At 52.5% G+C, this 24,075-nt stretch overlaps 1 protein-coding gene across 4 annotated transcripts in view; it reads right to left on the bottom strand.

Annotated features, from left to right (window-relative positions):
- The window catches only part of TBC1D16 (TBC1 domain family member 16), an 84,830-nt gene that overhangs the window by 55,303 nt on the left and 5,452 nt on the right, over positions 1-24,075 (bottom strand). For 2 of the 4 annotated variants that reach the window (XM_032617061.1, XM_032617058.1), the window contains exons 2-3: positions 12,262-12,497; positions 8,733-9,330 (exon numbers count right to left, since the gene is read on the bottom strand). In XM_032617061.1, the coding sequence (XP_032472952.1) occupies positions 8,733-9,330; positions 12,262-12,439 (776 nt within the window). In that variant the 5' untranslated portion in view covers positions 12,440-12,497. Of the gene's footprint in view, positions 1-8,732; positions 9,331-12,261; positions 12,502-24,075 lie in introns of all 4 variants that reach the window. The other 2 variants (XM_032617059.1, XM_032617060.1) reach the window with 1 other exon arrangement.

Genomic DNA, 24,075 nt, shown 5'->3' with positions numbered 1-24,075 from the left:
TACTGTCTCCATAGCTTTGACTTTTCCAGAAAGTCATATAGTTGGAATCACACAGTCTGTAGCCTTTTCAGATTGGCTTCTCTCACTTAGCAACATGCATTTAAGTTTCCTCCATGTCTTTTCCTGTCTTGATAGCTCATTTCTTTTTAGCACCGAATAGAATTCCCTTGTCTAGATGGACCAGTTTATTTCTCCATTCACCTACTGAAGAACGAACATCTCAGTTGCTTCCAAGTTTGGCATTTATGACGGAACCTGCTACAAACATCCGTGTGCAGGTTTTTAATTGAAGAATGGGTTTGAACGTTTCTAAATGTTGAAAAAGGCAAAAGGAGGGAAATATTTCATGACACATGAAAATTATATGAAATTCAAAGAGTCCATAAATCAAGTTTTATTGGAACCCAGCCACGCCCAACTACTTCCATATTGCTAGTGGCTGCTTTCTCTCTATGGGCAGAGTTAAGAAGCTACACAGAGGCTTGTACAGTTCAAAAAGCTGAAAATACGCACTACATGGCCCTTTACAGAAAAGATCTGCTGACCCCTGAGATGGACAATTACAATCCCCAACTTTGAAAGGCCAGAGAGAAGCAAACCAAAATGATAATAGCAATGCCGAAAGGATTGATGACCGTAGATATTTTCTTTATGCCTTTCCTCCCAAATTTCTAAAACAGACATATATTACTTTTGCCACTTTTAAAGTAGATTTCCACAGCATCTTTGCTCGGGCCCCACAAGCCTCTCAGGGGGGCTCCTGAACAGACCCAGAGGGCTGCCAGGGCTGGGCCAGGAGGGGCGATTGATATGCCAAGTGATGACGGAAACAGGGGCTTCACAGGGCCCGACTTTGTTTTGCTGTTTTGCTTTTTTAACTTCAGAGCTGGTACCTCAGCTAGGAGCCTTCGTTCCGTGACCCTGTGCCTCAAGCTTCTCTACAACAGGAGAAGAACAGCCCTGACCACAGGCATTGTTTTAAGGGTTAAATGGTCAGTACCCACAAAGCATGTGCTGGGTTGAACAGTGTCCCCCAAATTCACATCCACCTGGAACCTCCTAATATGAACCTATTTGGCAACAAGGTCTTTACAGATATAATTAGTTAGAGATCCCAAGATGAGATCATCCTGCATTGAGAGTGGGCCCTAAATCCAAGGACTGGTGTCCTTACAAGAAGAGAAGCCACATGACGATGGAGGCAGAGATTGGAGGGACGCAGCCATGAGGAATGGCTGGAGAACCAGGAGCTGGCAGAGGCAGGATGGATCCTCCCTGGAGCTTCAGAGGGAGGAAGGCCCTTCAGACACCTTGATTTCAGACTTCTGGCCTCCAGAACTGTGAGAATCCCTCTCTGTTTTTCTAAGCTGCCCGGTTTGTGGTCCTTCTTTATGGTGGCCCCAGGAAACTAACACAAAGCACTTAATATCTGGCTGGCACACTGGTAGGTGCCATAAAAGTGCCACTTTTATTTTTATCATCCTGGTAAATGACTACCGTTTGCCTACTCTGTGCTGAACCTTTTCGAAGTGCTTTCGCTCCTCACCTCTCTTTGGCTTCACAATGGACCCATTTCACAGATGAGGAAACTGAGGCACAGAGAGATTAAACACCTCGCCAAGCTCATGCCCCAGGGATCACGCAGGACTTGGTTCACATCTGACTGCAGATCTTGCCCAGCCCAGCTGGCCTGCCCCTTCCCTCCCAAGACAGTGTGTCTGAGCCAACAGCTGCCCTAAGTCTCACACCAAGGGACTGGGCACTGTCGAGACCCAGCCCGAATTCCCTGGCAGCCCCTCCAAGCTCCTGGAGGCAGTGGCAGCAGCCCATCAATGCGTTTCTAGAGCGGCGGGGCAGACAGTGAAGGGCCATTCTCCTCCCCAGGCAGTGCCTGGCTTCCCTGCCTAGCAGTGAGGCTCCCAGGCAGGTCCAAGGGCTCAGTCCTGCCTGCTGCCCTTCTCGGAGCGGCTTCCTTTGGGCCACTGCTACCAGCCATCCCCAGGCACAGAGATGGGGAGTGACGGGTGACTGCCACCTTGGCTGGGGGGGGCTTGGAACAGGCGGACGGCGGGTGTGGAGGGAGAGATGCCGGCACAGAGCCTGCTGAGTGCTACAGAAACATAAGACAAGATTAGTCTTAACGACGCACAGAACAGATTGCAGGGTGTCGGGAGATGGGATGTTTTAAAGAAATAAATCTCAGCTCCCGGTTACAGAAGCACAAACAAACCCAAACAACAGATCTTTGGAAGCTGCCAGCTTCCTGGCTGCCAGGCTGCTGCTGGGGGCCCCGAAGGGGTGAGGGTGGGTGTTCCAGGAGCATCCTCAGGGCATCCGGGGACCTGGGCTAACCCAATACTGAGTTAGCTCAGAGATATCTTCCTGAAATTTGGGGGGTAGGGGGGTACAACCCCCCAGCACCTGGCCATCCTATGTCTCACCAACTCTTGGCCATTCCACCTCCTAAATCTCTCTGGAACCCACACTCATCCCTCAGCATTCCGTCCCACAGCTCCTCTCCGACCATCACCCTCCCTTCCCGGGCGGCAGCAGCCCCAGGACCTTCCGTCACCCCTTCCCCAGTCCCACTGCTGCTGGAATGGCCTCCAAGGACATCCACTGGTCTAGCCACTGGCCGTTCCCTGTTGCTCCCCCCTTTCATCTTTTCAGGGTCCCATCCTTCTGGCCCCTCCCCTCTTCTCAGCCTCCCATCCCAGAGGTGGGAGAGGGTTCTTATTTGCTTTAGCTACTATGGGTGGGAAGGGGTGAAAAGCGTCCCCCTCATTTATATCACCGCCCCCCCGACCCCGTCTCCAGGAGTGAGCGGTTCTGGATGAACCTCTCACTCCTGCAGGCTTGTCTGCCTCCCCTGAGATGGTTGGACAGAAAAGGAATGGGGCAAGGCTATTTATGAAAACTGCCCAAAGCAGCTAAGAATCTCATGGCATCACACAACCTGCCCCTAACCAGGCTTTGGGTGACCCAGAATGACACCCTCTGGGTCCCTCCTGGCAGCCCCCCATCAAGGATACTCGGCGCTTGGACCTGGTCCATCAAGCTCATCGGCTCCAGGTCCTTCTCAGAGGCTGGATTCTCCCCAGAGCAGGGTAGGAGCAGGGCCTGTTATACCAATGACAACGAGAAGGTATGAATAATTCAGCCTTTACGGCTGATACTCTGGTGTCACAGAGCCTTTTCCTCCTAAAGGCAAAAAGCACTTAAGCTGCCATTTATTTCAGCCTGGCTCCCTCTGTGGGGTGGGCGCCATCATCCGTTGTCACCGTCCCTCCTCACTGGCTTCTGCTTGTGACCCCTCCTGCCATCCACCCCCTAGTAAGCCAGTCCCTGCGTGGGTCGGGGGGGGAACACCTGTTCAGTTTTCTGGTCTTTTCCTCCTTTTCCCTTGACAGAACATTTTGAGGGACTACTCTTTGCCAGGAGTGTGGCTACTCCCTCCACCCCCCTCACAAGCACTGTTTCGTCCGGACCTGCACTGTCCAACACAAAGCCCTCGCCGCCTGTGGCTATTGAACTTTAAATTCAGTGAAGATGAATAAATTAAAAATCCAGTTGCTCAGTTGCCAGAGCCAAATTTCCAGGGTTTCACAGCCGCATGTGGCCAGCGGCTACCACATAGGACAGCGTTCATCACCACGGAAAGTTCTATAGGACGGCACTGGTCCAGGTGACAGGTAAGTCTCACGGAAAAGCAACAGCACAAGGCGGCATATGTTAAACGCCACACAAATGAGATGCCCGGGGAAAGCAGCAGGAGCTCTGTAGAGCGAGCAGGGGTCACGGAGGAGACCACAGTCTGGCTGGGGTTTCAGCAGGGGAGGGGAGAACATTCCAGCTGGAGGGAGGCTGGGGAAGGGTGAGCCTGCTGGGGCCGGCTGGCCATAACACCGCGTGCGTGGGAAAAGAGGAGAGGACAGGAGGTCAGGAGGCAGGTGAGCATCGGAGCAAGACCCCAAGGGCAGGCAGCCCGCGGCCCCCTGGGGCTGTACCCGGCTCTCCTGGACCCACGTCTGGGCTGGCTGAACCACTGCCCCAATGAAGCCACGGCGAGAGTCCCTGCGTGGCAAGGCCACCCAGCTCGTTCTGTAACCTGAACGCCACCCTTCACTCGGGATGGCCACCCCAAGAACACACACCAAGAATGACAAAGGAGGGGATGAGAGAGGGGAAACACAGCACGCATTTACCCTGGGGGTGGGGGCGCCGATGACAACTCTGGAGACGAGGGTGGCAGACCATCAGCATCAGCTTCATGGGAAGGACCTCACAGGGTCTTAGCAGGTCTTCTCATTAACAAGCATGCAAGGGACTTCCTTGGCAGACCAGCGGTTAAGACTCTGCTCCCACTGCAGGGGGCATGGGTTCCATCCCCGGTCGGGGAACTAAGATCCCGCAGGCTGTGCGGCACGGCCAAAACAACCCCAAAGAACAAAAATAAAAAAACAAGCATGCAAGACAGTGGACAAGGGTGAGCCAGTCTAAGCTGTGTGTGGGTTCATGATTAATATAACCACACTGTAACATTTTTGAAACACGAGAAAAGAAAAAAAATACTCGTAACCACACTATCCTAACATATTGGCACAGCTTCCCGTCAACCTGTGCTGTCCAATAGAGTGGTCACATGTGCCACTTAAATTTATCTCAATCAATATCACATAAAATTAAAAATTCAGTGTGTCAGTCACACTAGCCACCTTTCAAGTGTTCCCTAGCTGAGCAAGCCAGTGGTGCTATCTCGAAGGCACAGATCTGGAAAGTTCTAGTGGGCAGCACTGCTTGGCCCACCTCATTCATGGATCAGGCCTTTCCACAGATTTCAGTCAAAATGTGCACATCATTTGCTACCTGCTTTGTTTGTGATTTCCATGCTGCAGCACAGCCTTTACAAATACACATTCTTCTGTCTGGCAGTACCGAGGTTCTGAACATTTTGGAAAGTCAGAGGGTGCCCCCTCCTCAGGAAAATGCACACCCGTGAACACACATACAGGAAGTGGTGTAAGACTTCAGGGGGCTCATGGACCCCCATTAAAAATCCCTTGACCTGGAAGATAAACTGTAATGGATGGGTCTCCTTCTCTAGATTCTTCCCCTTTTTCCTCCATTGTAAAGAATAGCATGATGAACATCTTCATGCAAATGTGCTTTATTTCTGTCGTTTAGATTATTTCCTAGGATGAGTTCCGGAAGAGACCTTTTGATTTAGGGAGTGGAGCTGTGTTTCAGCTCATACACATCGCCACACACTTCCCCAAGGGGGAGCAATTGACACGCCACATGGGGGTCCACATGCGGGTCCTGTTATATGACACCCTCATCCAACTGGCCCTTGAGACTGGGTACCTCTCAGGACAGGAGCGAATGATGGGATGGCCACTTATCTTGTCGGTGGTCATCCTCACCTTCATCTCAATCCAAAGCCTTGATTTCTGACACTGTGGAAGGTATGGGGCTGAGAGCCACAGACCCTAAACGCTGCTTGTATAACTCAGATCTCCATGGAAGGAGGGTCCATGATGACAAGTCAGCAGCACATCTCTCCTCGTCCACCCATTTCCCAATAGTCCTTGGACACTGATATAGTCAAGGATGTCCAGCCATCACTGTGCTGGGGCTGGTGGGGTGGCTATGGCAGGTGGCCTTGCCATCTAGGGATGAGGCTGTGCCGGGCTATACCCCGCAGGTAGCACACGAATGGACACTGCCTTTCTAACGACTCAGCCCTTCTGTGAACTACCAGCCACATAACAAAATGTTTAGGGGACTCTCGGATGGGGGCTGCTTCCCCCTCCTCGCCCATCCCCAGCCTCAGGCTCAGCCTCCATGTGTAGTTCTTCAGTTCTGCCACCAGAGGGATCCCATGAGCCAGCCTGCTTGCTCCCCTCCCAGGGAGCCAATTCCCAGTTAAATTAGGAGCCTCTGCTCCAGGAGCCGCTATGAGTGCATTCAAGTCCTCAAAGACCAGCTCCCTGAGGGGTGTCTGGTCCTGCAGATGCCAGCGCTCCAGGACCTCGACCCAGATGCCCTCTGCCTGAGGCACAAGGCCCACGTCTCTCTCCCCGTGCTCCCCACCCCAGCAGCGGTTCTCATACCTGGCAGCACTTTGGAAACCCCTTGGGAGGTCAAACACTGCCCAGGCCCGGGCCCCGTCCCAGCCATTCTGGTTCAGTCAGTTTGTGTGTGGCCTGGGCATCAGGAGCCTTCAAAGCTGCCTGGAGCATTCTCATTTTTCGCTGGGCTGGGAAGCCTTGCTCTATAGCACCCAGTACTACTGACGATTTAGTCCCAATTTCCAGGTCCATCACGGGGCAGGAGCTGTGGGAGGGAGGGAGTGGAGGAACACCAGCTTTGCTTCCAGGTCTCAGATGCAGTGGGGAGACAAAACTGCAACTCAGCTCCGAGAGCAAAGAAGCAAGTAAACGTGAACTGCAGGGACGGCCTGGCAGGAAATGTAGATTCCAGGGCCCACCCAGCCCCTTTTGAAATCACATCTGCTTTTTTTTTTAAGCTCCCAGCAACCTGTCAAGCACGGCTGGGTCAGGAACCAGGGTGCCTCCATGTGATACTTCTCACATTCCGTCTCAAAGACAGGCTGTTTCCACGTCAGCCCCAGACTGAAGCACACGCTCCCAGGAGGCAGGGAGGGACCTCACTCATGGCCATCCTGCCCCAGCCCAAAGCCTTGGCTGAAATGGACTGATTGGGCCAGAAAAGCAAGCAATATGGTATTGTTGGAGCTCCACGGTGAGGGAGGGAGCTCCCTCACAGCACTAGTCTTCTGAGCACGTCTTGCAGCTCTAAGCAGAAACATGACCCCTAAATTAAACTGGGTGGAGCAGGGATCTGGAAGGTAAAAGTAGGGTTCCCAAAGCATGACCACAGAAAGGGCTCATGGTGGGGCAGCCAAACTTTCACACCTGACAGACGCCACCCAGCTTTAGCTCAGGAGTCTGCACGCGATACAGAATAATGCTTCCAAATCCAACTGGAGGTGGAAATTGTTGGGAATATTAGCCAGACACACAAACGGAGTGCTGACACACTAGGATGGACCTTAAGGAAGGAGCCAGACACAAAAGGACACAAGTTGCATGATACCATTGAGGTGAAATGTCCAGAACAGGCAAATCCATAGAGACAGAAAGTGGCTGAGGGAGGGGCACGGGGAGTGACTGGTAGTGTGGCACCACCAGGGGGAGTGCTGACAGAGCCCCGCTGGCGGCGGGACCCAGGCGTGGCTTTGAGTTATGTTCTCAGCCTGGTTTCCTGGTGGGAAACAGCACACGGCTCAGGGAACCTCATGGGGCACTGGAGTCCTCGGCTACAGCTGACCGCTCCCGTTACATGCACCCTCCAGTACTCGAGATGGATGTTATCAGTTTACCCTTGGGCTCTAATGGACCACATCTTACTGAGGGGAAGAAAACAGGAGTGAATCCATCTCAAATTCCTTCCTGCTGAAGCCAGCAAAGCATTCTGCATTCCTCCGCCCTACTCCTTTTCTCCTGGGATTACCTCAGTTCATGTGACCTTATGTGCTCTAGGTCTGGTGTAGACCCGGCAGGGTTCGAATCTGACTCGGTTCCTAAATTAGCTGGGTGACCTCCAGCAAGTTCCTTAACCTGAGCCTCGCTTTCCTCTTCTATACACAGCGGGGCGATGTTAGCACCTACCTCACAGGGTTTGGGATGGATGGTTGGGAGCATGAAAAGAATTAATCCATGGCCCACATGCCCAGTGCCCAGGCAAAGCTCAGACCATTCACACTTCTCACACGCCCATCTCATCTCATGAGCTCAATGATTGTGTGCTGACTGTCTGATTATGTCAGCACTTACTATCATCACCATTGTTAGCCTAGAAATCTAATGAGAACAAGGACCACAGCCGAGCATGAGAAGGGGCGGCAGAAGTCCCACACCTGCCCATGCCAGGCCTGCCCTGGCTGCTCTGGGTTCATGGGCCTTGTAAACACCTACCTCTGGGAGGCCCTGAGGCCCCCTAACGACGCTGTGTGGTGGCCGCCACGAGACTGCAACAACCCTCCCCAGTCAGGCAGGGGGCAGGTCTCACTGCTGCCCGCCCTGGTCCCTGCCTGTGTGGCCAGTGAGCCCCCCAGTGTGCCCAGGCATCTGGTTCCCCTGGGCTCTGGGGCTGTATGGTAAATGCTGCCAACTCCCCCCTGGGGTTGTGTTCCAGCCTCTTACAGCTTGAGGGTGTGAGAAGTAGAAAGGCTACGGATGCCTCTGGAGCACCGGGCCACGTGCCTGGCTTGGCCCCAGGCAGAGCACAGAGCCTGGCTGGGGACCAGGCCTCCCCCACAAGCCTTCGGCCACCACCCAGGCCTCCCTGAGTTTGCCTGGGGGTTGGGGGATGACCAACCATCTCCTCCAGAGATGAGCACAAAAGACACCTGGACTCCTGGGGCCTGGCACCAGGGGGGTTAGACTGGGTTATGGGGCCAGTCAGACCTGGCAGGGAATGTTTAGTCCTAGGGAAAGGGAGAGAAGAGAGAGGGAACCCCCAGCCCTCCTCCCCCGGACTGTGCATCCATCACAATCCCCTAGGGTGGCGTGAAGTGAGGGGACAGGGTGCGGAGGCTCTGGTGCCTGCGGGATGGGATGCGGGCATCCTCAGCGCTCAGTGAGCAGAGCGGGGACAAATGCCGCTGCTCTTGGCTCCAGAGAGGCAGTGGGGCGTCAGGAACTCACCCGCTCTCGCTCTCCAGGAACACGGAGCTGCTGCTCTCTGCGAGGGCGGCGCTGATGGGTGAGAGGCAGAAGGGTGAAGAGAAGGCCTCTGAGTCCGAGTCGAAGGAGCTGGCCCTGCTCACGCCCTCGGCCGACAGCTCCAAGGAGCCCTCCTCCTCGGCCACCTCGGGTCGCAGCTCCCGGCCCTCTTCCGTCCCGTCCTGCGAACTGACCGCCGACAAGATTCCCGAGTCGCTGTGGGCTGGCTGAGAGGCCAGGAGGGAGCTGTCTGTCCCCAAGCCCAGGGCCAACTTCTCCCCATCCTCGGGCGAAGGGCTGACACGCTCGGGGTCTCGGATGCTCTGGGCCACCACCAGGATGTCCTCATCTCTGGGGATTAGGGTGGGCCTGGGCTCCATGGGGGACAGCGGAGGGGGGGCCCCCGAGCTCTGGGTACGCCGGCCCTGAGGGCGGGGTGCCTTGCGCACGGGGGAGCTCTCGGGGGTGATGTAACGCAGCGCCTCCTCGTCCTGCTTCTGGATCCGGGAGTTGGGGACCCATGCGAGGATGAGGGTGGCCCCCAGCAGTTCATCCTTCTCCATGTACAAGCACAGGTAACCTAAGAGGGGTCAGAAGCACAGGCGGTTAGGGAGGCCATGCGCGAAGTGCCGCTGGCTGGTTTCTCGTAGGAGCCACACCTGGGGTAGTAAAACTGTGGGGCTGTGCAGGGTAGCCAGGCTCCAGACACAGCCTGTCCCTGAGAAAACACACCTGAGGGATACAGTTGAGCTGAGGATGAATGAGCGCTGTGGGCATTTTCTAAGCACACACACCTAGCAGATCCAGTGGGCCCGGGACCTCAAGCAGCAGCCCATCCTGTCCTTTCCTTCCTCCTCTCGTTCAAAGCCCCACCCTGTCCACTGACTGGGGGCTCCAGAGCTTCCCTGCCTCCATCAGCCTCCCGGTGCGGGCAAGCCCAGGGAACTGGGGGGAACACAGGGACCCAGAAGCCCCACTGGCTTCACAGCCTCACCACAATCTTAGGACGGATACAGGCAGCAGATTTTATTGTTATGCCCCAAAAAGAATAAATCCAAGATGAGTGGCATTGGGGCTTTTTCCAGTTGGCTGTGGCTTCTTAGCATTTCTTCCTTACCACTGTTTTGGAAGAAGGGGCCATCTCGATGTCATGCCCTGAACTGCTGACAAAAATGAGAAGAGCGATTCTCCAAGGCTGCCGGCAGTGCGTGGGTGGGCTCTTCGGGCCCCTGACCGCTCAGTCTGGGGTAAGGTGGCCTTTCCTCCTCCTGCAGCACCTGCCATTTCGGGGTGTCCTGACTCCTGGGCCTGTTGCACCAGGTTCCCAGGCCTCCTGGTTTCTGTTCTGAGAAGCCCCTAGGGCAGGAGCTGGGGTCCCTTTCATGCCCCAGGGCTCTGGCTCAACCCAGAATCCTTAGCCTGGCTCCCATTTCCAAAAGAGGTGGGGGAACTCCAGGGCTGTCAGCCAGTTATGTAGAAGGATGACGTTCGGGTGAGGCCAAGTGTCTCCACACCCGCAGATCACGTGGCTTTGGGTTGGGAAGGGAGCCTGAGACCTCTGGCCCCCTCTCCCTTGCCTCCCATCACAACACGATGATACCAGAAGCCCTCCAAAGGCTGTTGCTATTTATTTTGTTTTATGCCCAGAACATGTAACACCCTCAGACCCAGGCCTAGAACCTCTGCACCTGGCACCCCAAGTCCTCGGAGTTGGTCCCGTGGTCAGGCGTCCACAGGGTCAAGGTGACATGCCACCCAGAGCCTGCACCCGCTTCTAGAGCACACTCCAGGGACCAGGACCCTGGAATCCCCTGCCCTCACAGTTCAGAGTCTGCTTCCAGGGCCTGCTCGGGGCTTCCCACCTGAGCTGTATGTGGGGGCTGTGGATGGGGCTTTGGTGTCACCAGGAGAACACCCGGGGCCCCTGTAGTGCAGGAAAGAGCTGGGGCTGGAAGCCGGCTTTCCTGCTTTGGAACCTGGAGGGTCTGGTGATTCTAAGTCTGCACCTAACTGTCCGGGAGACTGTAAAGATATGCTTATCAAGGCAGGAGGACAGAATACTTTTCAAAGAGTTCATTAGTATAATGTAAACTTGCCTTTTTTATTAACTTATTTATTCAGTACTTTGTTGACACATAATTTGCATGCATTAAAGTGCCCAGATCTGATTCTAATTCATAATTTTAAATGTATTGACATCTGATGTGGGACCTCTGTCTGGACTCAGGTGGGCTGCAGCCAGGCTGCAGGTGCACTGGGACTGGGGATACGGAAGCACCTTTCGGCAGTCTAGGGAGGCCACAGGACGAGCCCAGGGCTTGCCCTCACCCCACCTCCATCCCAGGCTGGCATTGGGGAGCACCTCTGAGCACCAGCCTCCTTGTCCGAGAGGCCTCCTTGTCCGAGAGACAGGCCTGCCCAGGCTCCAGCCACTCTCATGAGGTTGTTGTGCAAATTACACGAGGCGATACATTTGTCTGTTGCAAGTCATTTGCGCAGATGACAAAGGACCACACAGACCTCTAGTATCACTAACCCATCTTTTTGATGCTTCCTCAGAGCAGCAGGGCTGAGGGACTCAGGTGTGAGTGCTGGGCTGCCATAACCAGGTCTAACACCCCCTGCCTCAGAACAGTCACAGTCAGTGACACTCCTGCAAAGAGAATCTGTGCCTACTCCCTTAGTGCACAAGAAAGCTTGCCGTTTTGGGGCTCAAAATACAACTGGAGCCCTGGAAAAAATGTAGTTTCTTTCTCTGTGGCTTAGCAAAAGATAGCAAAGTCTGCCACTACAGGAAAAAGTTTCCCACTCCTGGAACTAAGGAGAGCCATGGGCTGGAGTGTCCTGGGAATGGCTCAGGGTAACTCCGGGCTCCCATGTGGAGGGTCAGGAAAGGACCCTCCTCCATCTCCATCCCTGCGGAGTCTAAGAATTTTCTTCCCCGATTTCAAAACAGAGGATTTAAGCACAGAGGGTGTGCAGATCAAAGATCTCCACGTCCCCAGATTCCTAGGCCTGCTTCACGCCCCACTCAGTCCTCACCCCACGCTCTGGACTGCAGGAAGGGACGAAACCACCAAGACTGTCCTGAGGGCCTCGTTCCTGCACATGCTCAAGGGGGCCTGGCGGAAAGCCTCTCACTGGGCAGGTTCCTGTAGAAGAGGATGCCCTGCTTCCCTCTGGTTTCCCTCCCCGTGCGCAGGGGTCTCCCTGCTCCCAGAAGCCCTGTAGTGCTCAAATGCCCTCTTCTACTTGCAAATTCAGGCTAATTCCCCTTAAACCGTCCTGCCTCCCCTTCATGAGTCAAAGGTCACTGGCCTGCTTCCCAGATGGGGAAATTAGGGCAAACGGGGAAGTGGCGCAGGAGCTGGCTAACTTTACAGAGATCAGCCAGCTCTCCCCAGGCCTGTGACTCCACAGCCCTCCCCTCCCAGGTCTGTGACCCCAAGCCTTCCTCTCCCAGCATGTGAGCCCAGGCCTGTCACCCCAGGCCTCCCCACTCTGAGCTCACCTGGGTGGTGCTCCCCGAGCCCCTGCAAGCCTTCCGGTGGGTGCACGCAGACATTGTTCTTGGAGTAGATGATCTCCCCATCCAGGACGGAAGGGGGCCCACCGCCGCCACCGGGGGTGAGGGTCAAGAGGTCCGAGGCTTTGGAGGAGGCCCGGCGAAGGAGGCGGCCCAGAGACATTGCCGAGGGAGTGTTTCCATCCTCTGCACACTTGGGCCCAGGCGGGGCTCTTCCAGACCTGCCTGGGGGAGGAAGACAGAGAAAGGGCATGGCCAAGGTCATGAACTGGACTGGGTATTCCTGGGGCAGCATCCTACCCCACACCAGTGGGCTGGAAACGGAAGCTGTGGAACCACAGAAGGGGTCCTGCTAGCACAAGGCCATATGGAGGGTGAGCTGGGTTCTCAACAGTGGTGCTACGGACACTTGGGGCTGAGTCATTCTTGGTGGTGGCAGCTGTCCTGTCCATTGTAGGGTGTTTTGCAGCATCCCTGGCCTCCACCCACCAGATTCCACTAGCACCCCTTTCCACTATGACAACCAAAAATGTCTCCGGGCATTGCAAATGTCCCCAGGGGGCAAAATTACCCTGTTAGGAACTGGTCTAGGGAATTCCCTGGTGTCCAGTGGTTAGGACTTGGCACATTCACTGCCACGAGCCCAGGTTCAATCCCAAGTCGGGGAATTCAGATCCCACAAGCCGTGCAGCACGGCCCAAAGAAAAATAGAGAGAGAGAGAGAACTGGTCTAGAGGAATCTGTTCCCACAGCAGCAATTTCCAGACCTCCAGGACACAGTTCACCCGTGTCCCTTCCTTCCTGAGATTCTCAGCCATCTGCGGTGCTTCCCAGGGAACATCCTGGTTCTCCTTCATCCTTCCCACCTTTCCCAGCCTTCTCCACCCTCACTTGCCCCGTGTGTCCTCATCATCCCAAAGCCCAGTCTGACATCCCAACACACGCTGGCTGCCCCAGCTGGGAAGGGGTCACAAGTGATAGGTGAAGGACCCAAGTTAACATACAACTCATTCTTTAAAAAAATAAACTAGAAACCAAAGGATCAGATCCAGAATATATACAGAATTCCTAAAGACTCCCTGCAAAAAAAGGAGCAATATCCCAACAGAAAAAGCAGGCGATTCACAGAAGTGGAAACAGAAGGACTGAGAACATGAAATGAAAACCCAACACCCGACACACTGGCAAAAAGCAATTTTAATTCCAGCAAAAATGAAACAAAAGCCCAGGCAGCTATGTGAACCAACCAGACGTTACTGTCAATGGGGCTCATGACGGCCGCCCACCAAGCTGAGAGTAGGATGACCACAGGTATGATGTCGCCTGTGTCAATGAAGAGATGTGCGTAAAGCTATTTCCTGGTCAGAGATCATGGATGTCCGAGATTTCAGGCCATGCTGGGCAGGGTGCAGGCCAGCCTCGTGGGGCGGGGTGGCTGGGTGGAAGCGTCACAGAGGGGCTGCAACTCAAGCTCTCAGAAAAACAAAAAGACTTGAAGCCGGTATGATAAAATTATTGACTGGGAATGGATAGACCAAATGGAGTCTGTCCCTACGATGGGATATTATTCAGCCTTAAGAAGGAGGGAAATTCTGACACCTGCTACAACATGGATAGACCTTGAGGACATGCTCAGTGAAAGTAGCCTGTCACAGAAGGACAAATATTGTATGATTCCACTTATATGAGGTACCTGGGATAGTCAAACTGATAGAGACAGAGAATAGAAGGGTAGGTGCCCGGGGCTGGGCGGGGTCTGGGGAGTTAGTGTTTAATGGGGAGAGTTACTGTTTGGGAAGATGAAGACGTTCTGGAAACGGATGGTGGTGACGCTTGCACAACAATGTACCCGAATGTCCCTAATGCCACTGAACTGTGCAGTTAAAAATGGTTAAGAGGGTAATTTTTATGTCATTTTTGTGGGGTTTTTTTAGTGGTCTTTCTTTCTTCTCTTTCTTTCTTTCTTTTCTTTCTTTCCTTTCTCTCTCTCTCCCTCCCTCCCTCCTCCCCCTCCCTCCATTTCTTTATTTTTGGCTGTGTCGGTCTTAGTTGCAGCACACGGGATTTTTGTTGCAGTGTACAGGCTTCTCTCTAGTTGTGGCGAGTTGCAGCACACGGGATCTTTTGTTGCAGTGTGCAGGCTTCTCTCTAGTTGTGGCGTGTGGGTTTTCTCTTTCTAGTTGTGGCGCGTGGGCTCCAGAGTGCATGGACTCTGTAGCTTGCAGCACGTGGGCTCTCTCGTTGAGTCATGCGAGCTCAGTAGTTGTGGCGCTTAGGCTGATTTGCCTCGAGGCATGTGAGATCTTAGTTCCCCAACCAGGGATTGGACCCAAGTCCCCTGCATTGGAAGATGGATTCTTAACCACTGTACCACCGGGGAAGTCCCTTGTTTTTTTTTTAGCCACGCCGCGCGGCTTGCGAGATCTTAGTTCCCCAACCAGGGATTGAACCCACGCCCTCGGCAATGAGGGCATGGAGTCCTAACCACTGGACTGCCAGGGAATTCCCTATGTCATGTATGTTTTACCACAGTAAAACTTTTTTTCCTCTCACTGTTGTGGCGTGTCCCGTTGCGGAGCACATGCTCCGGACGCGCAGGCTCAGCAGCCATGGCTCACGGGCCCAGCCGCTCCGCAGCACGTGGGATCCTCCCGGACCAGGGCACAAACCCGTGTCCCCTGCATCGGCAGGCGGACTCTCAACCACTGCGCCACCAGGGAAGCCCAGTAAAACTTTTTTGAATAATCAACTGGAGGCGGTTCTCAGGCTAAATTATATTGTTCTTTGCACCCTCTACACTCTGTACATTTACCCTTAAATCCAGGGCTGATTTAGGATGTTCCCTAAATGGAGTTCTTTCTGTGTCCAGTGCTTGGATGGGTTCTTGGGGCAGAGGGTCCAGCCGGCTCAGCAGGGTAGGGGTTGTCTCAGTGCTAATTTCCTTCAATGTCCTGGGACCAGGCAGCTCAATGCTGGATCCTCAGGCCCTTATGGCTCTCTGGGTGTCCCTCTGTGCCCCCTTGCTCTGATCTCCCATTTCTTTGCATATTTCCAGTTGCCTCTATGGCTACTAACTCTCCCAAACACAGCATCCTTCTAACAGTTCCCTGCAGGCCCAAGAGTCACCCTTCCCATTCCTGCATCTTTACCCAGAAAAATCCATCACTCTCTTCTCTCTCATTGCTGAGGTTCCCAATGTCAGGATGACCTTGAAAATCACTAGCCCCGGAGACTCAGGCCCAGCTGGGGTCCTCACCTCCTCAGCCCTGAGCCACAGAAGCCCCTCCATTCTCGGCCATATCCAGGGCCCCGAATCCACACCTTCTCAGGAATCCCCCATGCCTGAGACACCACTTTCAATGTGGGCTGCAGAATCAAGTTGATCCCTTGGCCCAGGGGACGGCAAGCTGGTTCTGTAAAGGGCCAGACAGGAAATATTTTTGGCTCTGTGGGCCCAGCGGTCACTGTGGAGACTACTCGATTCTGCCCTGTCGTGTGAAAGCAGACAGTACGTGGGCAGGTATGACTGTGGTCCCGCGAGACTTTATTAAATAGATACCCACGCCAATTCCATATAATTTTGCCATTACACAAGAAAATTCTTCCAGTTTTTTCACCCATTTAAAAACCTAATAACCATCCTTAGTTTGCACACAGTATAAGACAGGAAGAAGGCTAGATTTGGTCCACGGGCGATACGTGGCCGACCTCCGGCTCAGACCACTTTCTGGATACTCGGGGCAGGGTTGCTCCTCGCTACCCAAATCCCCTCCGGGCCCACCTCTGGGGAAGCCTTGTGGCCTCCCCAGGTCGAGGGGGCGTCTCTCACTGTCTTAACCACTGAGTCCTGTCTGAACACACAAGGCACATTACGACACTTGACAACCAATGTTCGAAGCTTAAAATAAATCACACTGGAACCTACACATCAAAATATGTGTTTTCCTTCCAATTAATCATCTGGTAAAGCTATATTCTTTTATTCTAATGATGACTTCACTCCATTGTCTGTCCATTCTAAATATTTTTAGAATTCAAGAATCATTCCAGAATTACAAGATCAGTTAATGAGCTATACAAGAAAAAGAATTCCCTTCTCCAGACCAGCACTGCCCAGAAGACATACAATGAGAGCCTCATATGCAATTTTAAGTTTCCTAGTAGCCACATTTTTAAAAAGTAAAAAAGAAATGGGGGGGCTTCCCTGGTGGCGCAGTGGTTGAGAGTCCGCCTGCCGATGCAGGGGACACGGGTTCGTGCCCCGGTCCGGGAAGATCCCACATGCCGCAGAGCGGCTGGGCCCATGAGCCATGGCTGCTGAGCCTGCGCGTCCGGAGCCTGTGCTCCACAACGGGAGAGGCCACAACAGTGAGAGGCCCGCGTACCGCAAAAAAAAAAAAGAAATGGGGGAAATTCATTTTAATAGAATATTTTTAGTCAAGCCACTATATCCCCTATAGTATCATTTCAGCATGTAATCAGCATGGAAAAATTACTCATGAGCTATTGTACATTCTTTAAATCTCCAGAGTCTGGTGTACGTTTTGCACTTAAGCACACCTCAGTTCACATCAGCCCCCTTCCAGGTGCTTAGTGGCCTCCTGCTGGGTGAGGCTGGGGCAGGTCTGGAGCCCCACCTCCTTCTGGGCCTCAAATGGTATTACTTAGTTTAATCGCCCTAACCTCCAGAGAGTGCTGCAGACAAGGCTCAGCTGAGTCCAAAAACCGCACCATCTTTAAGCTAAGACGGTTTGCCACCACTGAGGATAATCAAAAGAATGTGCTGGAAGCTCTGAAGGAGATTCCAAAATACAAGTGTTCACAATATAGCGTTTGCCCCACATCGGCTGTGAAACCCCACTGCAGCTCTGGAAGGTACATCCTAGAAGCGCAGTTTTGCAAACGAGAAAACAGGGGCCGCACACCCCAAGTCAGCCAGTGAGCGGACACAACTGAACATGAGACCTTTGTCTTCTGTGCGTGGAATTCTGGCTCCTACCCCTGCCCCTGTAACCTGGGTGAGCAAGGACTATCCCCCAGTTCCACCCCCAGGTTGTTCAGTGCGGGAGACAACGTGCCTCTGGGTAGATCTAGCACGTCTGTTAAACATTAGCCATGAATATTTACTCTCTTCAGACAATGCTCATTTATTTTTTCAATGTATTTGTTCCTTTGTGAGCCTATTTCATCTCAACTAAAACTGGTTCCCGACCTCTGCTCTCTGTCAAACTAGGAGTGGAGAATCCTTGCCCTATTTTTTAAAAGCTTTTTCTTTTTTTAGATTACGAAACGTGTTCAGAGAAATATAAAGAATACATGTCCCTTAACTCACACCATCCAAAAATAATCTGTGTATTTTCTACTATCTTCTGTGTCTATCTTAACAAAACAAAACCACCCACTGGAATTATACCATACCATTCTTTCAGTTATAACATACATATATTTTCCCATGTGTTATAGGTTGAAATGTGTCCTCTCCAAATTCTTACGTTAAAGTTCTCACCCCCACACCTCATAATTCAACCTTATTTGAAAGTAGCTGCTATACAGATGTAATCAAGTCAGAATTAGGTCATTAGGGTGGGCCCTAATCCAGTGACTGGTATCCTTTAAAAAGAGGGAGTTTGGAGATAGACACTGGTGTACAAGGAGAATGCAATGTGAACATGAAGACAGCCATATACAAGCCAAGAAGAGAGGCCTCAGAAGGAACCAACCCTTCGACACCAAGATCTCAGGTTTCCAGCCTCCAACACTGTGAGAAAATTAATTTCTGTTGCTTAAGCCACCCAGTTTGTGGTACTTTTTATGGCAGCCACAGAATACTAATACACCACATTATTAACAAATTTAAAAACTCAAAATGTCAACCCTCCATCTTGATAGCTATAAATATATAACAAGGATGCACCATTCTTGAGCCAGCCACCATCATTAGATATTTGGTTTCCAAATAGTGGCTACTTAAATAATAAACTTTACATTTTATACATAAATCTGTACCTGTATCCTCACTATTTCCTTAGGACAATTTTTGGGATTCCTGACTATTTCCTTAGGAGGAAAAACTGGACCCCTGACATAATGTCCAATGGATTTCCAAAAAGGTATCAGAGTTTTAGGGATTTGAATCTTTGCTAATTTGGTCATTGGAAAATGGTTTTCTGATCATCAGTTCACTTGAGCAGGTTCTCCTATGTTTATTAAACATTTGTGACTTGTCTGTTGGTGTACTTTGCCAATTTTTCTGCTGGGGTGCCAGAATTCTTATTGATATGAAAGAACTCTTTATATAGCAAAGATCTTAATCCTTTGCTATAGTTGCCGCATGTATGTTTTTCCTAATTTGTTATTTGCCTCTTAATTGTGTTACTCATTTTGAAATACAGAGGTTTTAAACTTCTAGGCAAATTGATGATAACTTTTCCTTAGTGATTTCTTTTTATCACTTTTACACTTTATATCATTCATCTCAAGCCAAAGATCCAGTCATCACTGGCTTATATTTTCATCTAATTTTCTTATGATGTCCATTTTCAATGAACTACTTTTGATATTTCAAAAAGCCTAATTCAAAGTATACATTTACCTGAAAAGGCCGCACATGTTAACTATTCACCAGCTCACTGAATGAGTGTTTATGTTGTTTTTATCGCTATTTCCTGTTTTTACTGTGTACTGTTACTTGATAAAAATAGGGACATCAATATAGCTTAATAAAGCTGGGGTGTGTTTCATGTAAAATCTTAGAGGAAATTTAAAAGGAGGGGGCCCTTAGCAATGACCCAGAGACCTGTGTGGCCTGGTCCGTGCTCTGGTCTGCACCCTCTCGTCTTCTCCCACGTTGCACACGTGATGGACAAACATGGTTGTCACACTACCTACACGCTCCAGTGAGAACAACTCTCATTACAGGCCAGCTTGTACTATAAACCAGGCTCTGCTCATCGGCAGCTGAGATGGTGACTGAGCCCAGCCAGAGCTGCCCTCCTCAGGCCCCAGCCGTTCCAGGGGCCCACCGGCCACAGCTTCCTCATTTGAGCCAAAGGAAGGAGCCTAGAGCAAGCTCTCCAAACACACCCTCCCTGTCTGCATCCCCAACCCCTGCAGTACTTTCCCCTTGAATCCCCCTTACTGCCTTATTTTGCTTCTGTTTAAAGAGATGGCTTGTTGCTATTTACAACGCAAGGCCCGTGGGTCCAGAATGCCTCACACTCAGCGGGTCCTGCCAGGGGCCCCTCACCTCCGTCCCGGTGGGGAGCGATGATCACCTGTCGTCCTCTTTACCACGTGGGACCACAGTCCCCCCCAACACAGCCCCCAGCTCCACCACCACAGCTCGCATCCTGTAGCTGACCACTGTGGGGAAGGCGACGCCCTGCGAGTCAGCAGAGGCTGGGTTCCTTGCTCAGTGTGAATTTCTATTCAGCTCCCACCATCCGAGTTGGCAGCGTCCTAATTTGGCAGTTCTATCCGAGTCCTCCAGCTGGTGAACATAAATCTGAGTTTACCCCCCACCCTGTCAGAAGAAAGGGAAGGAAAAGAATCCCAAAGAGCACAGGTGCTGCCAGGCTACCTCCCAGATGAGAATGGAGGCCCTCCCCGCCCAAAGCCCAAGACAATGCCCTTGGGGTGCAGTTGCCCCTCATCAAGCAGGGCCTGCTAAAAAAGCACAGCTCGACTGAAACAGCACTGGCGCCCAGAGGCTCTGAGGTCATCTGATTCAGTGCTTCTCCAAACCAGGGGGCTTTAAGAAACCCATTGGGCAAATCCCTACACTCTGACCCAGCAGGTCTGGGGGAGAGGGGCGCCCAGGTGACACCATCCCCATTTGAGATGGGGAACCATTCACCTACTGCTCCCCTCCACCCCCAGAGGAAGGTGGAGAATTGGGCTCTGACAGAAGGTAGACCAGCCCCTCTGACGCTCAGGCTGTGCTGTTATCAGCACAAATTAATGACGTGTCAGTGGCTGCCCAGGGCCACCCCGCTCTGCATCCCCTGGTTTGTCACCAGTTGGGTGTTAAACAGGATGAAGGGGTGGGTGTTGGGTGGTTCCAAGGCTGCAGAAGGCCTCTCCTCACCGGCAGCCCAGGGCCTATCTGTCACCTGGTTAATAAACATGGCTCTAGCCCACGTGTCACCCGGAGTAGAGGAACGTGCGGCTGTGTCCAGGGACGTGGACTGGAAGCAGGTCTGGAGAACCGCCTGCGGAGACACCCCGAGCGGAGGCCCCTGGGCTTCAGTGCCCGCTGGTCTGGCAACGAGACTTGACTAATCGTGATCTGGCCCAGGGCAGCTCTCTGTGTACCTGCCTGTCCTTCAGGGCTGTTCCAACGAACCCGGGATGGTGGGAAGGTTAATGGTCAGAGTCATGGGGCTCCTTCTTCACAGATAAGCCACAGATGTGCAGAGACAGCGCCCAGCTCCCCTAGGGTCTCTAGATCCACCTGACCAAAACCCCGTCTTGGGAAGCAACGGGCCACTCTATACTATCATTTAAGTCATCCTCCTAGATTTCTAAGGTCTAGCCGTCCTGGACCTTCACTGCCCACTGCTGGGATCGTTCCCTGTGTGCTGACCACTGCCTTGCTGAAGCTGCGTCCAGAGCAGAGCACAGATCTGGGCTTCCGATGGGCAGTAGCTTGGGCGGAGAGGAAGGCCAGAGGCTGGGGGAGGGCTGGGGAGGGGATTCGGTGGAGCAGGGTAGGGGCGAGGAGGGCCTGCTCCCAGCACCTGCTCCCCTCACTTCCCTGACCAGCTGCATCCCCTGTGGAGCCCAAATTGCATCCTTCTCCCAGCCCCTCTGTTGGCTGGCTCTCGGGTTTCAACGCTTTGCCTTAGAGGGGAAAGGTCTTGGCCTTGGGGCCCCAGGCCCCTCCTCCATCCAACCCTGCCTTCACGCCCCACCTACAGGCTCCCGTGGGCACCCTCTGCACATGCGCCCCCCTCTCCTGACCCTGAGGCTATGTCCTAACTGGGCGCTCCCACAGGATTTAACAGGCTGGGGGCAGGGCAGGGGGTGGGGCCAGAGAAATAGGGGCAGCCTGGGAGGGGCACCCTGTCTCCTCCAGGGCACTCGTGGGCTCTGTGGGGGGCATGTGACTGCTCCACAGCAGGGTCCACATCACAGCCCGCAGGAGGCGCAGCTGGAAGGTTTCTGGGGAGCACTACATGAGGGGCAGGGCTCCGAAGGAAACTGGAGGCGATCCTTAAAGGATGTCAGGGCTGGGGCTCAGGCCAAGGAAGCGGGTGATGTCCAGGCACAGAGGCGGGCTGATGCCTCCAAGCGGCACGTAAAACGGAGGGGAGACTGGTAGGGAGGGCGGCAGAGCTAATCAAGGGCCTGGCACCTGCACCGCGGGCTGGGGGATGACAGGGGCTGTCTGGAAGACGCCACCAGGAAAAGCAGCAGCAGGTGCACAGGGAAAGCTCCCAGCCAGAGGAGCAGGCCCAGGTGGAGAGGAGGGAAGAGTCCTGGGAACGGATGGGGGTGATGGCCGCACAAGGCTGAGAATGCATTTAATGCCGTAGAACTGCGCACTTCAAAGTGGTCAATATTCAAAATCTGCTGTGTGTACTTTACCACAATGAAAAAATAATAATAGTGGAACTTGGAGAGGGTATATGGACTCTCCGTACTTCCTGCTCATTTTCTGGTAAACCTAAAACTGTCCTGAAAAATAAAATATATTAATTTTTTAAAAAGACGCTTGGGACCAGGAAGCTTGCACCCAAAGAGGCCAGGCTGAGGTGGAATCGTGTGGATGGAGGCAAGGAAAAGGACAGGGAGCTCGAGGCCAGTAAGAAAGGGAGCTCTGGTCCCCGCACTGCCAGCAGGCTGCCAGCAGCAATGCCAGGGCCTGGCAAAGACCAAACAACCTGATGGGAGATCTTCCTAATGTCCTTGAATCCATAAGACGCACGACCTTGAATGGTTCTTGATCCGACGTGCAGAGCAGTTTACACCCATTATCTTAGGGACCCGGTGTCCTGCAGGGAACAAAGATCCCCACCTCCCTGGGAGACCAGAAAACTGTGCTCCAGAAAGGCTGCCGGGTACAGAACCCAGAGCAAGCAGAACACCCAGGTCCCCTTCACAGGTCTGGGGCCGTTCTACGGGTCAGACTTATTCTCCTTATTACCCAGATAGAGTAGGGGACCAGGGTACATAGCACAATCTTTAAATGCCATCAGCAGAGATCCTAAAACACACAAAACCAGTGAAGCCTGTAGCCAGAAACAGCTATCTGACTTTTCACATCACTAGTAAGGACTTAGAGTTAATTGAAATCAAAAGAGCAGCTCGAGATGCTCAAAGCACTTTGTACGAATATTATAAATCCTCTCCCCAAATTCTGAGAGATGAAGGTGGATAGAGAAACAGCTCCAGGTGGATCAGTGACAATGATTAAAAAAACCTCATTCTCCTCGAATGCGTTCACTTAATATCATTGCTTTAAAATGGTTATGTCTCCATCAATATTGTTGATTTTAGATTATAAGTTCCTGAGTCCAAGATATCTCTGAGAAGATCTTTTTATGAAGGGCCTACCAGAATGCCATTTTCAGTAGAGTTCCAAATGCCATGTTTTTGTTGATGGAAAGGAGAGCGATGCCAACCTGGCAGTTGGCACAAGGAATACAGAGATGGAGTCAGGCCAAGATCTGGAATGTGCATTAGCTTGGGTGAACAAAAAAAAAGGGCAATGATTTTAAAAGGTATAAAATAAAAATGCCAGTGCTGGCTTTTAACCATCTCTGATCGATACCTGATTACAAGTTGAATTTTGTGCTGCTCTGAGCTGTCAGGGACCACCGACATTTTTGCAAAATAGGCTATTGTGTAATTCAAAGGAAAGATCAACTTGGCCTCCCCCCAGAAAAAGCACACACCCTCATAAAACAAAAGACTCTCTGCAGAAACTCCCTGACTAGTTAACTCCCTTCCTATTAACCTGCAAGTCTTTAAGAATCAGAACGCCTCTGAGGACTGTTCTTGGCGCTCTGTCGCTCGCAGCAGTAAGTCACACTGGCGATGAAAGTAGCTCAGGTTTGCTTCCAGGAGGAGGGGCTTTGGTGGTGGTTGCAGGAGGAAGATGTCAGAAACGGCAGTAGCCTCAAGAGAAGTAGCTGGGGCTGGGAAGGGTAGCAGATTTCTTCTTTCACAGCCCTGTTCAGAACTGGCCCTGCTGCTGGGTTGGAGCCAGTGGGCAGCGGCAGGCCTGCTGTTAACCACACACGTTCCCTCCTCCCTCCCCCTGGGGGCCACTTGGCCACTGACACTTGGCCCAGAGGCAGTGAGGGGTGGGGCTCTCCTCTAGCTAATGTTTCCAGGGATGAAGTTAAGGCATCTATTACCCAAAATTCGTCCCCCAAGATTTGTTGATTTATATCCAGGGAAAGAGAGTCCTCCTAGACAGAGAGGCAAAGTCACCAAAAGCCAGAAATGAGCAAAACACGGATGAAGAAATGACACCCTTTAGAAGAGACACAAGTCTCCCCTCCCGCTTCCTTCACAAAGCACTTCTATCTCGAGTGTATTGGTTTCCCATGGCTGCCAAAACAAGTCACCATAAAAATAGGGACTTAAGACAACGGTGTATTATCTGGCAATTCCAGAGGCCAGAAGTCAACCCAGGTCTCACTGGGCTAAACTCAGGTGTCAGCAGGGCTGTGTTCCTTCCTAAGGCTCCAGGGAACAGTCTGTCTTCCTGCCTTTTCCAGCTTCTGGAACCCGCCCAGATCCCTTGGCTCGTGGCCCCTTCCTCCTCCTTCAAGGACGGCAATGTGAGTG

Source organism: Phocoena sinus, chromosome 20, assembly GCF_008692025.1.
Source record: "Phocoena sinus isolate mPhoSin1 chromosome 20, mPhoSin1.pri, whole genome shotgun sequence".
NCBI lineage: Eukaryota > Metazoa > Chordata > Mammalia > Artiodactyla > Phocoenidae > Phocoena > Phocoena sinus.
This window is presented reverse-complemented; position numbering and strand designations above follow the sequence as displayed.